This window comes from Eublepharis macularius, chromosome 6, assembly GCF_028583425.1.
Source record: "Eublepharis macularius isolate TG4126 chromosome 6, MPM_Emac_v1.0, whole genome shotgun sequence".
In the NCBI taxonomy this organism is placed as follows: domain Eukaryota; kingdom Metazoa; phylum Chordata; class Lepidosauria; order Squamata; family Eublepharidae; genus Eublepharis; species Eublepharis macularius.
In genome coordinates, this window is record NC_072795.1 from 7,185,587 (window position 1) to 7,199,184 (window position 13,598).

The 13,598-nt window shown below is 50.7% G+C and overlaps 1 protein-coding gene across 2 annotated transcripts in view; it reads right to left on the reverse strand.

The window, feature by feature from the left end:
- ECEL1 (endothelin converting enzyme like 1) overlaps nt 1-12,635 on the reverse strand; it is an 86,585-nt gene extending 73,950 nt beyond the window's left edge. For both annotated transcript variants that reach the window (XM_054982216.1, XM_054982215.1), the window contains exon 1: nt 11,874-12,635. In XM_054982216.1, the coding sequence (XP_054838191.1) occupies nt 11,874-12,635 (762 nt within the window). The remainder of the gene's footprint in view (nt 1-11,873) is intronic.
- Between the last annotated feature and the right edge of the window lie 963 nt (nt 12,636-13,598).

Consider the following 13,598-nt stretch of genomic DNA (forward strand, 5'->3'; position numbering starts at 1 on the left):
GGGCTTTTTATCAGGTTCGCCTAGTTCACCAGTTGCGTCCCTTTCTGGATCGGGACGCCTTGCGCACAGTCACCCATGCCCTCGTTTCCTCCCGTCTGGACTACTGTAACGCTCTCTACATGGGGCTCCCCTTGAGGACCTCCCGGAGGCTGAAATTAGTGCAGAATGCGGCCACGCGGGTGATTATGGGAGCGACACGGCGCGCCCATGTAACACCCCTCCTGCACGAGCTACACTGGCTTCCAGTGGTCTTCCGGGTGCGCTTCAAGGTGCTGGTTACCATCTTCAGAGCGTTCCATGGCTTAGGGCCTTGGTATCTACGAGACCGCTTGCTGCTACCTCCCACAGGCCGGTATGCTCCCACAGAGAGGGCCTCCTCAGGGTGCCGTCGGTCAAACAATGTCGGCTGGTGACCCCCGGGGGGAGAGCCTTCTCTGTCGGGGCCCCTGCCCTCTGGAATGAATTGCCCCCGGAGATACGTATGGTCCCTGACCTACACACCTTTCGCCGTGCCCTTAAGACACTATTATTCCAACAAGCGGGGCTGGCCTAAATGTGTTTTAATTGAGTTGTCCTGTTCTGAGTTAAATTATCCAATATGTTTATATTTTATATCCTTACTGTTTTATATTTGTATGTTTTATTTTGGCTGTACACCGCCCTGAGTCCTTTGGGAGATGGGCGGTATAAAAATTCAATTAAAGTTAAAGTTAAAGGTCCAGGAAAAGGTCACCGGGAATGGAACAAGGATTTGCCACAGACTGTCTAACAATAAGGTATTGATTAAACAAAGCAAGCAGGCTTAACAATTGCTTTAGTTTTATATTTGCAAACAGGTTTTTCTCAGGTATGTTCTTGCTGTACATCCTAGAAAGAGATGTTACCAAAGTCAGACGGATGCCCAGAATCCAATCTGATCAGCTCGATCTCAACTAGAACAAAGTTTGTTACATTTATATGCACGAGAAAGATCTTAAGTTCAGAAAGGAACTCCAGTCGTACCACAGGGAAGTGAAAAATCAGTTGAAGTGTTACTATTAGAGTTATGCATAACTTCACTCCCTAATATTTTGTGGCTGGTTCCGTCTCCTATGGCAACCATTTTGTGATTGGTTCCACCTAGAGTTGCCAGATCCCCTTACCCTTCCAGAGTGGGGGAGGGGGGAATGGGACCCAACACTCACCTTCTCGTTGCTCTCATTGCTTCCGGTGTGTTCCTCGTGCCTGTGTGATGACATCACTTCCGGGAAGCGTCGTTATTGTGCACGCGTGGGGAACAAATGCGTGCTTCTCAGCGGCTGATTTGGACCCCAAACGGTCCTGATTCAGCCCATTTGAAGCTCAAATCGGTCCCTTGAAAAGCGCAGGAGTGCTTTTGGGGGTGGCGTGATGACACTCCTGGGAAGTGATGTCATTGTGCCATGCTAGGAGCGTGCCCAGGAGGCCTTCCTCCCTGCCAGCCAGATAAGTGGCAGCGGGGGGCAGATAGTGGGAGTGGGGGATCCTCTGCCCCCACCAGGGGAATGGGCTCTCTAGTTCCGCCTCCAGCAGCTGCCATTTTGTGGTAGCACCTAGCACTCCGTGCTCAAAAAGGCTCTAAAAGGTTGGGGACTCCTGCCATAAGTAACTTGGATTGTTAGTTATAGATCCGATTAGAAGGGTGGCAACTCTGAACTTGATTCTGAGTGATACACAAGACCTGGTGTGTGAGCTAAGCATTGCATTAATTGGGAACAGCGATCCAAGTGCTATGAAGTTCAGCGTGAATGGGAACGGAAGGTTGCTTCAAGAGTCCAACAAAACCCCATTTGATTTCAGGAAACGTCTCAAAAACCACAAGGAAGCTGAAAGGCAGATTAAAGTGGCTGAAATCCCTTCAGGCTCCACTTGGAAGTTACTTACTTATGTCCACAATTATTGAACCTTAAGTAGAATGTATACTTCAGATGAGGAAAGGTACTCCAAATCTAAGATGACGCCAAAGTCAAGGGAGCCATTAAAGGCAACAAGATTTCTTTTAAAAGGCAGATGTCTTTTTCTGGCAGGCTGAATCAAAAAAGAGGATCGGCACAAAACGGGCGAAAAGAGCATATAAGGAGCAGATTGCAAAAGATATTAAGACATACAACATGTGCTTCTTGCAATATCTGATGAGAAGCAAGAAACAGGCCAGAGAGGCGGGGGCTTGGCCAACGAAGGAGCAGGAACAATGCAAAATCAATACTGGGAGATTGCAGAGAAAGGAATTCTTTACATCTGCCTTCGCTGTGGAAGATACGAGGGCAGTTACAAACTAGAAATGCAGTTTTCCAGAAGGGTAGGTCTAAAGAACTAAGCCAAACAAAGATGATGAGAGGTGAAGTTCTATGGCTAATTGACCAGTTAAAAATCAACATGCTGGCCAGGTTCAGACGACACTGAGGTGTTTAAAGATCACTTGTGTGAAATTGCTGATCTTAACAAACACAGGCCAATTGACATTAAAACTGACCTCCCTTCCGGAGGAGCAAATATAGCAGTGATTTTTAAAAACTGATCCAATGGAGTTCGGGGAAATCACAGGGCAGTTATCTTGTAACTTGGTTTTGAGTAAACTGGTGGAAACTGTTAAAGATAAAATTATCAAGTGCACAGAGGGAAAAGCGCTACCGAGGGAGAATCCGCCGGACTTCTGTCAAGGAAAGTCCTGCCTAATCGACCGTTTGGAGTTGTTAACAAGTATGTGTATAAGGGCGATTCGGTAGACATCACATACTCGGATTTCAAAAAAGCTTTGGAGTCCGTCATCGAAGGCTCCCGAGTAAATTTAGCAGTCTTGGGATAAAAGGATGGATTTTCTCGTGGGTGAGAAACTGGTTATATGACAGGCTTTAATATTTAATTATGAATATGCATATTTAATTTCTTCATAAATAATCCGGACATGGGGTTGCGAGGTGAAATGGCCACATTTGCAGATGATGGCCGATTATTCAGGATGGTGAAGATTGTGATCTCTAGAAGCTGAGTAAAAATGAGGCAAATGAGGTTCATTGTAGGTGTTTGGTAAGACACACTGGAGAGAGAGAAAAAAAATCTTAATTTTAAGCATGCGCTGATGGGCTTTGAACAAGTAGTAACAGTCCAGGAATTGGGATCTTGGGGTCATGGTGGATGGTGGACACTTCAATGAAAATATTGACTGAATGCGTGGCAGTGGTAAAAAGGCAAATGTTATGCTGGTGATTATTAGGAATGGAAAATTTAGTAGCACACACAACAGCTCACAATGACCTTGTAAAGATGTATGTGGCAGCTGCGTTTGAAATACTGGATATAGTTCGAGTTCTGTCTCGAAACAGATACTGCAGATCTGGAAAGGTGCACGAAGGAGCAACCAAAAATTATCAGGGGTTTGGAGCACGTTCTCTACGGCAAAAAGCGAAGGACTTTGGGGCTTTTCAGTTTAGAGAACTGATACATGATTAGGTTCATAGAATTATGCAGGGGGTAGAGAAAGTGGATAGAGCCAGCTTCTTCTCTTGCAATACTAGAAATTGGAGCGACCAATGAAGTTAATGAACATATATATTCAAGGAGAAACCAAACGTACTTCACATGTATGCTTACCTTTTGGAACTCACTGCCACTGGATATAACCACATTCATTCCCTTAGGGGACTTTAAAACAGGACTGGAAGAGTGGTCCATTAGTCACAATGATTAAATAGAACCTCCATGTTCAGAGGCAGGAACTGTCTGAACGGCAATGCTGGAGGACAATGACAAAGGAAGGACTTGGCCTCTGTGTGTTGCTTGTAGAGACCTTGCGGGGCGGGGCCCCTCAATGGCCACGGTGTGAAACGGTTTCAGTTATGTAGCTGTGTTGGTCTGCAGTAGAACAGTAGGATTTGCAGTAGAACAGCAGGTGTCGGAAGAAGGGAGCTTTGACGCTTGAAAGCTTATACACTAAAAGTCGTGTTGGCCTGTACGGTACCACTGGACTCAAATCCCGTTGTGTGAAATGGGATGCTGGACCATTCTTCTGATCTAGCACTTCTGCTCTAAGGGCCTGTAGTACACGGCACCCTATGCTGTCAGGCACCAGCCCTAACCCTGGCGACACACAGGCAGCAGTGGCACCCAATTACAAAACACCCGCCAGAAAACCAAGACCCTGCCCCAAGGGGCTTACAATTTGCACTTGCACAGTGGGGAAACAGCAGAGAGGGAGGGAGGAAAGAAAAGGAGAACCAAGGCAGGGACAGCTGGGCACCGATGCAGCTATGGGATTACCAGTGAGGGTCCAATAGGCACAACCAGGGGGGTGCCAATTTCCTGGTGAGGCCTGGCGGTCTCCCGAAATTACAACAGGTCTCCAGGCCACAGAGGTGAGTTCCTCTGGAGAAAACAACTGCTTTGGCTCTGTACTCTGCTAAGACCACTCCCCTCCCCAAACTCTCTCCAGGACTCACCCCCCAAGTCTGGAATTTGGCAACCCTAAGTGGGGGTCATTATCAGGAGAGAACCAGAAAGTAAGAGTGGGGTGCTTAATGCTTCTCCAGAAAATATCCTTCCTTGTGGATATTCCAACCCTGTCTCCAGGCGATCCAGAACTAATATCAAAGGATGGCCTAAGAGGTGAACCTCCGGTTAAACCAGCTCTTTCCCAGGAATGCAGAAGGGTGAGGGGGCTCTACTTCTGCCCCCAGGATCTTCACATCCTAAAGTTTCAGTGCCCGAGTGCAAAAAAACCTTTTGCTAGATCCTCTATGCTTGCCAACCTCCAGGCCAGGCCTGGAAACCTCCCACAATTACAACTGAGCTCCAGAGCACAGAGACGACTTGACCTGAAGAAAGCGGCTGCTTTGGAGGCCGAGCTGCATGGCATTATCGCCCTCTGCAGTCCCTCCCCTCCCCTCCCCAAACCTCTCCCCCAGATCTCCAGGAATTCCCCCAACCCAGATTTGGCAACCCTAGGTCATTCCAGCACTTGTGTGAATGAATGCACCTGCCCGAGTCCCCGATCCTTGGGTTAAGGCGCCATACAGTCCCCCCCTTCCTCCAACACACACAGTTTCTCCTTCTCTACACACGTGTCTCCCCCCCAGCACCCCCCTCCTCTGTATGCGCAGCCACCGCTAGGCTGGAAAATTGCCTGGCGCGCTGCTTGTGCTAAACACCGCAATTACCAGGAGGGAAATTGCCTGGCGAAGTTTCCCTCCCCGACTAAGTCCTATTAATTCGGGGATAAAAGCCGGCGCCTGCACCGCCGCCGTTCGCCATGCAAATGCAGGCTCGCGTCCCGCCAGCGCAATTAGCGCCGACTCGCGAGCAAGCGCATCGGCCTCCGGGCTAATTCCGGAGCCGGGGGCGCCCGACGCACGAGCCTCCCCGCGCCGCCGGCTGCAAACCGCCCTCCCGAGCCTGCTGCAAGGGGAGCCGACGGCGGGCGTAATGGGAAGCAGCCGCGCATGCAGCATGCAATATGCAGCAATATACAAGGTGCAGCATGCAATATGCAGCATGCATGCTCGGGGCTGCAGCGCGTTCCGCGCACGGGCTCCGTCCTGGGCCGAGCCCGAGTTCCCGGCGGCGGCGAGGGGGTCCCCGGCCGCGCCACCGCCCTCGCTTTGCCAAGCGATCGATTCGCGCGGGCGTCGTTAACGGCCCGGAAAGTTATTTATTTTTATATTATTTCTCCCCGCAGCAGGCCGGCTGCGTCTTTGGGGGACTCACGCCGAGACGCTCAACTGATGGGAAACGCTCTCCGCGGTGGATTACGGTTGCCAACTCTGGGTCGGGAACTTCCGGGAGATTTAGCGGTGGAGCCTGGGGAGGGCAGGGTTTGGGGAGGGGTGCGTCCTCAGCGGGGTATGATGCGGTAGAATCTACCCTCTAGGGTTGCCAACGCTGGGTTGGGAAATTCCTGGAGATTTAGGAGGTGGAACCTAGGGAAAGCAGGCTTTGCGGAGAGGAGGGAGCTCAGTGGGGTATAATGCTATACAGTCTACCAACCAAGGCTGCCATTTTCTCCAGGGAAAGTGATCTCCGTCGCCTGGAAATCAGTTGTAATTCTAGATCTCCAGGCCCCACCTGGAGCCTGGCAACTCTACCACCCTTCAAAGCAGCCATTTTCTACAGGTCCAGAGGAGTTAGCCATGCAAGAGCATCTGACAAAGAGAGCTGTGGCTCTCGAAAGCTTGTGCTACAATACAGTTGGTTAGTCTTAAAGGTGCTACTGGACTCTTTACTATTTTCTCCAGGGGAACTCATCTCGCTAGTCTGGAGACCAGTTGTAATTCCAGAAGATCGGTGTTTGGCAGCCCTACAGTGGACACTTGTTCTTGCATTCTCACGCAGCACCAGCTAACAGCTTGCAACCTGTCATCCACTTCCAAACCTCACCCTGAGTCCTGCCTGTGGTAGATCCAGAGGAGTTAGCCGTGCTAGTCCGTAGTTGCAAAATGGTAAAGAGTCCAGTAGCCCCCTTAAGACTAACCGACTTTATTGTAGCATAAGCTTTTGAGAACCACAGCTCTCTTCGTCATACATTTGATGAAGAGAGCTGTAGTTCTCGAAAGCTTATGCTACGATAAAGTTGGTTAGTCTTAAGGGTGCTACTGGACTCTTTACCATTCTGCCTGTGGTAGGGCGCCCCAAGGAAATGCTGGGTCAGAAAATGGTCCATCTAATCCAGTGCTTTCTTTATAACCAAAACCAGCCAAAGGGAAACCCGCAAGTGGGGGTCACTGGCAAGACCCCACCTGTGGCAGCACTACCCCAGTACCCATGACCCCCGCATCTGATCATGGGCGGTCTTTCTGCATCTAAAGCTGGAGATCCCATTCCCATCACTACATCTTGTGGCAGTGAGTTCCACAAGTCTAGGACCCATTATGTGAAGCAGACAAGGGGCAGCCCCTTATTCATACAAACTGGCCTTGAGAGAGATTTTTGGCCCATCTAGGTTAGTGCTGTCTACAAAGCCGGGCATTTCCCCCCTCCGTCCCAACTTTTCAGGCAGCAAAGGGCATTTTTCAGCCCTGCACCCCAGATCCATTTCTCTGAGAGCACCGGCTTTCGAACCCGGGACCTGCAGCAAGCAATGCACATAGGATCCTGCCAGCTCCCAAGTGGGTCAAGCAATGCAAAGCAAAACAGCTGCCAGTCAGAGCCAAGCGCACAAGAAGTTGGGACTGTCTTGCTCCCTGTCTCCCCGATCTAACAGGGCTGAACCGGTTCACACACATGCATGCATATAAATTGATTGCTCAGACCTTGACACTTCCTGGGCATATGTCTGAAACGAGTCCACTGAGGGTCAGACTAGATGTAAAACCCGAGCACATAAAAGGGCAGCACTTTTTTTTAACAGGAAAAGCTGTTTGGGAAGGTTAGCACGTGAGAGCCAAGGAGTCGTGGGCAAGAAAAGGCATCGCCCCGGCAGTTTCTGGCCTCTAGGTCTGGCCTTTGCTCCTACCAAAGCACCCTTTCCCGTTAAGAGCAGATAATGATTTCTTTGGTAGGTCGACCCTGAAATTGTTGCATTGACACGATATGCAAGTCTGACTTGTAGATGGCTCACTCACACAAACCAGTTACCACCTGAAGCTGCCATCTTCAAGTCATGTTGAGCAATACATGTGAACGGACCTTATATCCTTCTCGTCCGATTGGTTCCTGCCTGCCACCCCAGCTGACTATTCCTCGAACCTGGTTGGCTTCTCCTGGGTGGGGGAGGATCTCCAAGATTCTGCTAAGCAAATAAAGAGTTCCTACAGATGCCTCTTACTAAGTCAGACCACTTGTCCATCAAAGTTAGCATTGTCTACTCTGGCTGGCAGCCGCTCTGTGGAATCTCAGGCAGAGGTCTCTCATGTCACCTATCTCCTTTTAACTGGACATAATGTGGACTGAACCTGCGTCCTTCTGTATGCCAAACAGGGGCTCTACCACTGAGCCACGCAAGACAATGGTGACAACCTGGAGAAGACCGCCAAACCTCGCTTGTGATCCCTGGAAAGCACTGAGTCAGCTGCTTTTGGAAACTAGAATATGGGATAAGCCCGATGCCTATCCATTTATTGCATATTTATTCCATCCTTCCTCCAAGGAGCAGAGGACACAGAATTCTCCCTTTCTCTGTTCTGCCTTCACAACAGCCTTATGAGGTAGGCGAGACTGAACGAGAGTGACTGGCGCATGGACACCCAGTGACCGAGTCGGGAGTTAAACCTGGAGTCTGACACTGTAACCGCTACTCCACACTGGCCTGACCCAGTGAAGCAATGCTTGCTTTCTTGCGGACATAATAGAGAACGTCGTCTATGGTACAGTAGAATTGCGCGTGAAGTGTCCGTCAAGGATCGGCATGGCACCTGGCCCGCCTCTGCTAAGGACCTCTGTAGACCCTGCCCCCCCCCCCGGGATCAGCAGTGAGGGGCTCCTTGGACAAGGGAGTCATGTGAGATGGGACACTTTTGTTACAAAGCATTTGAGCCCTGCAGGGGTGCTTGGGTGCAGGTTGACCTCGCTGGCCTGTTTTGGAACAAATGCCCTGTGCTGCGTTTAGCACCTGCTAGCCATGTTCAAACCAGTGCATTGCCGAGATGCACGTTGTTTGGCGAGGGGACGTCACAGGGCTGCATGGTGAAGTCACCGGCCTTCAGTAGCACGCCCAGGTCTTCAAAAGCAAACAAAACATTTCTGCATAAAAGGACGGAGAAATTGATCACAGAGCAGCTGCGTCGCATGGAGAAGTTCCGTCGCCAATTAAATGTCTCTCAGCAAGGCTGGGGACGATCGCTGCCCGAGACCTCGGAGAGCCACTGTCCATCAGAATTGGCGACGGGGGCTAGATATTTGAAGGATCCGACTTGAAAAAAGATTCGTATGATATCAGCTCATCTATCAATGGGCCAGGGAATTGTTCTGCTCTGTGTATAGAGATCTCATTCCGCCTGCAAACCAGCCAACGACTCACAACCTCATTTGCTAATACATGTTACTAATTAGGTCTGGAAAGCATCGATCCGTTTGCTGATGCATTCATTCATCACAGGTTCAAAAATCTGAATTTCTGAATGGGAAGAGGCCCCTGTGAAAAAATGCTCGGAGCAGGGAGGATACAAAGTACTTTGCTCTTCCAAGCGAGGTATACCCACCCCCTTCTAGTCCAAGACAGATCCAAGCCCGTGGCAGTGCGGGCTCAGAAAGGGATTGCCCGTCCCCACCTGTGCCAGGAACAAACTGAGCTCCTCCTGTGTTTTGGTGCCCTCGTTGTGCCGCCCCAAGATGTCATTCGGGCACCCTGGCTGGAGAATCTGCCCCATTGAGTAGACAGAAAAGACCATGATCAACCATCTCAGAGCATCTTGAGATTTATACCCTGAAGTTAAGATTTTGGGGTATCTTTGTAAAATACAAGATATTGGTTGGAGCCAGCCAGTATTTCCACTGATGAAAAGAGAAGAAAGGATCCCTTTTGACCACCAAAGAAGGCTGCGCCGAGGTCCATGGGACCGACAGAAGGCACATGGGTTGGGGGCTCTAGTAAGGAGGAGAAATCGGTGAGATGGTTTGATAAAACTGGCTGGATCCAACCCACCGTAATAATTCCTTGAATCAGTTAGAAGCTCCTTTATTAATGGAGTTTCCGTAACTGGTGGTGGAGGGAAATGCCACTTTCTTTCCTCGGGAAGGGTCTGGGACACACTCTAGTGACACACACACCAAGTCACACACTTATACCCTGCTTCTAGTAACATGGCGTAAATGTGCAGAATCACAGTCTGCTTAATACTGATGCAATTTGGATCAGGACAGGATAGCGCATCTCAATCTACCTTTGTGTTTAAAACCTGTTTTATAAGTCCGGCGATCAGTTACCTCCGCCCAAAACCTTCCCTGGAGATTTGCTTCCCTGCTGGAGTGCTCTGAAACTGCATACGCGACCCATGAACCAAGTGGGGCTTGTGCTACCCCAGGGCAAAAGCAAGCCAGGACCAATCCAAATAGCCCCGGCACAATTGTGGCAGCGGAAGGTGCTCTTGGGCTGTGCTGCACTTTCGCTTTCAAAGGATTTTATCTGTACTGAATGCATTTGTACTCCAGCTTTCCTCCAAGATAGTCTATGTTACTCTTCCTCCTCCATTTTTATCTTCACAATAACCCTGTAAGGTAGGTTAGGCTGAACGAAAGTGACTGGCTGAAGGTCCTCGCTTCATGGCTGAGGGGATTGGAACGGAGATCTCCCCAGTCCAGCACTTCCCCGCTATACCAAAAGGGAGATTAGGAAGAGAGCCCTCTGAATTTCAACTGATAACAAAGCTCTAGACAATGCATCCACCTGGACTGAATTGAGACATTGACTTCCTGTCTCATTACCAATGCTGATTTCTCCACCCTCACTACCCCTCTGCATACCTCACTCTGTCCAATCACACCTGCTATTGTCATTCACCAGCTATTATCATTCGGCTTCTGCAATCACTCAGTTCTCCAAGATATAAGGACAGATGGACTCACACTCTAGCTGTATCTGAAGAAGTGAGCTGTGGCTCATGAAAGCTCACACCCTACCACTAATTTTGTTAGCCTCATAGGTGCTACTGGACTCTTTCTCTCTCTGATAATATCTCTGATCTGACACTGACCCAGGCAAGAATGAGAGATGCTTTCAATGAGAAGCACCCTACAAAGATGTGGGAAGTGGCTCTATACCCTTTCTTCCAGGAACTTACTGTGGCACCCTTGAATTGCTAGTTCTTCACAGTTTCCTCACAACAACCCTGTAAGGTAGGCTAAGCAGAGAGAGAGAGAGAGAATGCATGACTGACCTAAAGTATAGTAGTGCACATCACAGTATTGAGTGGTGGTGGTGCTGGAAAGTGCTATAACGTCATAGCTGACTTACGGTGACCCCGTGGAGGTTTTCAAGGCGAGAGACTATCAGAGGTGGCTTGCTGTGCTGCGCTAGAGAAGAGCAGCTGTCAATCAGAATAGGTCCACTTGAACTTGCTGGATTGATCGTCTGACCATATAAAGACAGCTCCACAAAGCCAGTGTGAGGGTGGCAGAGCGTGCCTTCAAGCCAGCGCTGACTTATGGCAACCCCTGGTGGGGTTTTCATGGCAAGCGACTAACAGAGGTGGTTTGCCATTGCCTGCCTCTGCAACCCTGGTCTTCGTTGGAGGTCTCCCATCCAATTGCTAACCAAGGCCGACCCTGCTTAGCTTCTGAGATCTGATGAGATCTGGCTCACTTGGGCTATCCAGGTCAGGGCATCGTGTTGATTTCCGGCATGTTTTGGAGCTAGCTCTCTCAAATCCTGACGGGGAATTGATAGGAATTGGCACAACCACAAAATAAATAAAATAAAACCTTATAAAAGTACTGGCACTTTTTTCTTTTATAAAAAAACGCACTGCATCTATGTATATGTGAGTGTGTACATGGGCATTCTGGATCATGGGAACAGAGACCAAGGCTGATTCCACACACGTTGGATAATGCACTTTCAATGCACTTTATCAAACATTTGAGGTGGATTTTTTGTTCTGCACACAAAAAAATCTGTTCCAAATGATCTATGAAGAGGATTGGAAGTGCATTATCCAATGTGTGCGGAATCACTCCAAGACTGAAAGAGGAATAAAACACTTATAGTAAAGACTCATAGGAGACTTGAAGCTGGTAGGATTCACATACTCCACCCTCACAGCTGTGGGTCTCGGCATACACAGCCTTTGCTGACCGGTGCTCAGTTTGCATGTTGCCCTGTGTGAGGTGACTGGTCTTCACAGTGGCTTAACCCCCCCCCCCCCAAGGATTTGCTCTGAGGCAAAGGACATCTTAGAGTCGGCGCCTCTGCTGTCCTCTTAGGAACTTACCCGGATGACGTAGCGCGAGGAGTTCTTGTCGTCCAAGTTGACGGTGAGCGAGAAGAAGACCGCCGTGCTGTAGACCCCTTGTGTCTTGTACAAGAGCTCGTTGAAGTCCCAGCGGGCCTGCCTGCCCGTTAAGGCCATGTCCCACCCCCCGCAGTCTTCAATGACCTCCAACATGGGTCGAGCACCCTGCCGGTCGATTTCGGCCATGTCCAGGCACGCACGGAAGAAATCCTTGACTTTGCGCTCGGCCGAGGCCCGGTAGCCTCGCCGCACGGGCTGCATGAGCAGCCGCTGGAGCTTTTCCTCGTTCTGCTCCCCGATGGCGGCGATAATGCCGTAGATGAGCTTGTCCTCGGGTATGGCATGCCGCCGCAGCCACCCGCCACAGGCGAAGGAGTAGAAGTCCTTGCAGGGGTCGATGGTGGGATCAATATTGCTGGCGATAAAACGGGACGCCTTGATGTAGGCTTTCCGCTCCTGGCAGCCCTCCAGGCAGTAGGCGTCGTGCTCCATGGCCAGGTACTTCAGCACCAGGATACACCCCAAAATGACGCAAAGCCCGGCGGCAAAGACCAGCCCGGAGAGCAGGCAGATCTCGCGCCGGCTCCAGCGGGGCAGGCCACACCGCTGCTTCTTGGGCCCGGGGGTGCCCAGCTGCAGGTTGAAACCGTTGGGCAAAGTGCCGCCGCTGCTGTATTTACTCACGTACTTGACCTCCTGGAACTCGTCATAATGAGCGGTCAGGGAGTAGGTCTTCTCCATGCTGGTGGCCGGAGGTGGTCGGCTGGGAGTGGGCGAAGGCCAGGGGTCACTGGGCGGCCATGGCGCTGCAACTGCATCCAGAAGGGGGCGCTCAAGAGAGGCGAGCAGGCCAGGAGTCCTTCATGGCTTGCACAGGTCCTTGGCGGGCAGCCAGGAAATCCCTCCAGCGGCGGGTGTGCAAATGGAGACTTCCCTCGTTAGAACACCTTGATGAAGGGGTGGGGGGAGAGGCGAGGCGCTCTGCAAAACACAGACATTTTAATGCGGGGGGAGGAGTGGACTCCTTAAGCGCCTGCTCCCTGCACTTGAAAATCTGCATGCACCCCGGGGCAGAGCACACCATCCCATGCTTACTGAAAACAATCGAGATACGATCGAGCGGGGGTAGCCCTGTCGATCTGTAGTCCGGGTCCAATAGCATCTCAAGGGCCAACTAAATTTCCAACGTGTGAGCTTCCCAGAGTCAGTTGACTCTCTTTAAGGTGCTGTTGGACCTGAATTCTTGCTCGCCGAGATCGGAGAGTTCGCTCTATCCAGAATGCCAGCACCCCACACCCCCTCCCCATTCAGACGACAGATCTCTAAAAGAGGAGAGTGCCTCTTTCTGCGAGGTTGGGAAGAACCCCCCCCACACACACACACACCTTAGCCCTGACAGAGCAAGAAGGGGTTGAGGATCGGATGAGAAAAAGACCCCCCCTCCTTCCCTCCAAGCGCTTCCAGCAGAGAAGAGACGCGCCTCTCTTTGTAAAGCTGCCTTTGAAACTGACACGGCTCTGCTCGGTCAACCCCTCTCAAAATCCTGCGCCCGAACCGGAGCCGGTCCGAAAAGCCTCCCCCTAGAGGCGCTTTGCTCCGGACTCTAGGTGGGGGGGGGTGGGCTGCACGCCCCCCCCTTCCGCCCCTTCTGAAGTCCCCGCCGGCACGAAAGAGTTTTCCCAGGTAATTGACTAATCGGAGCCT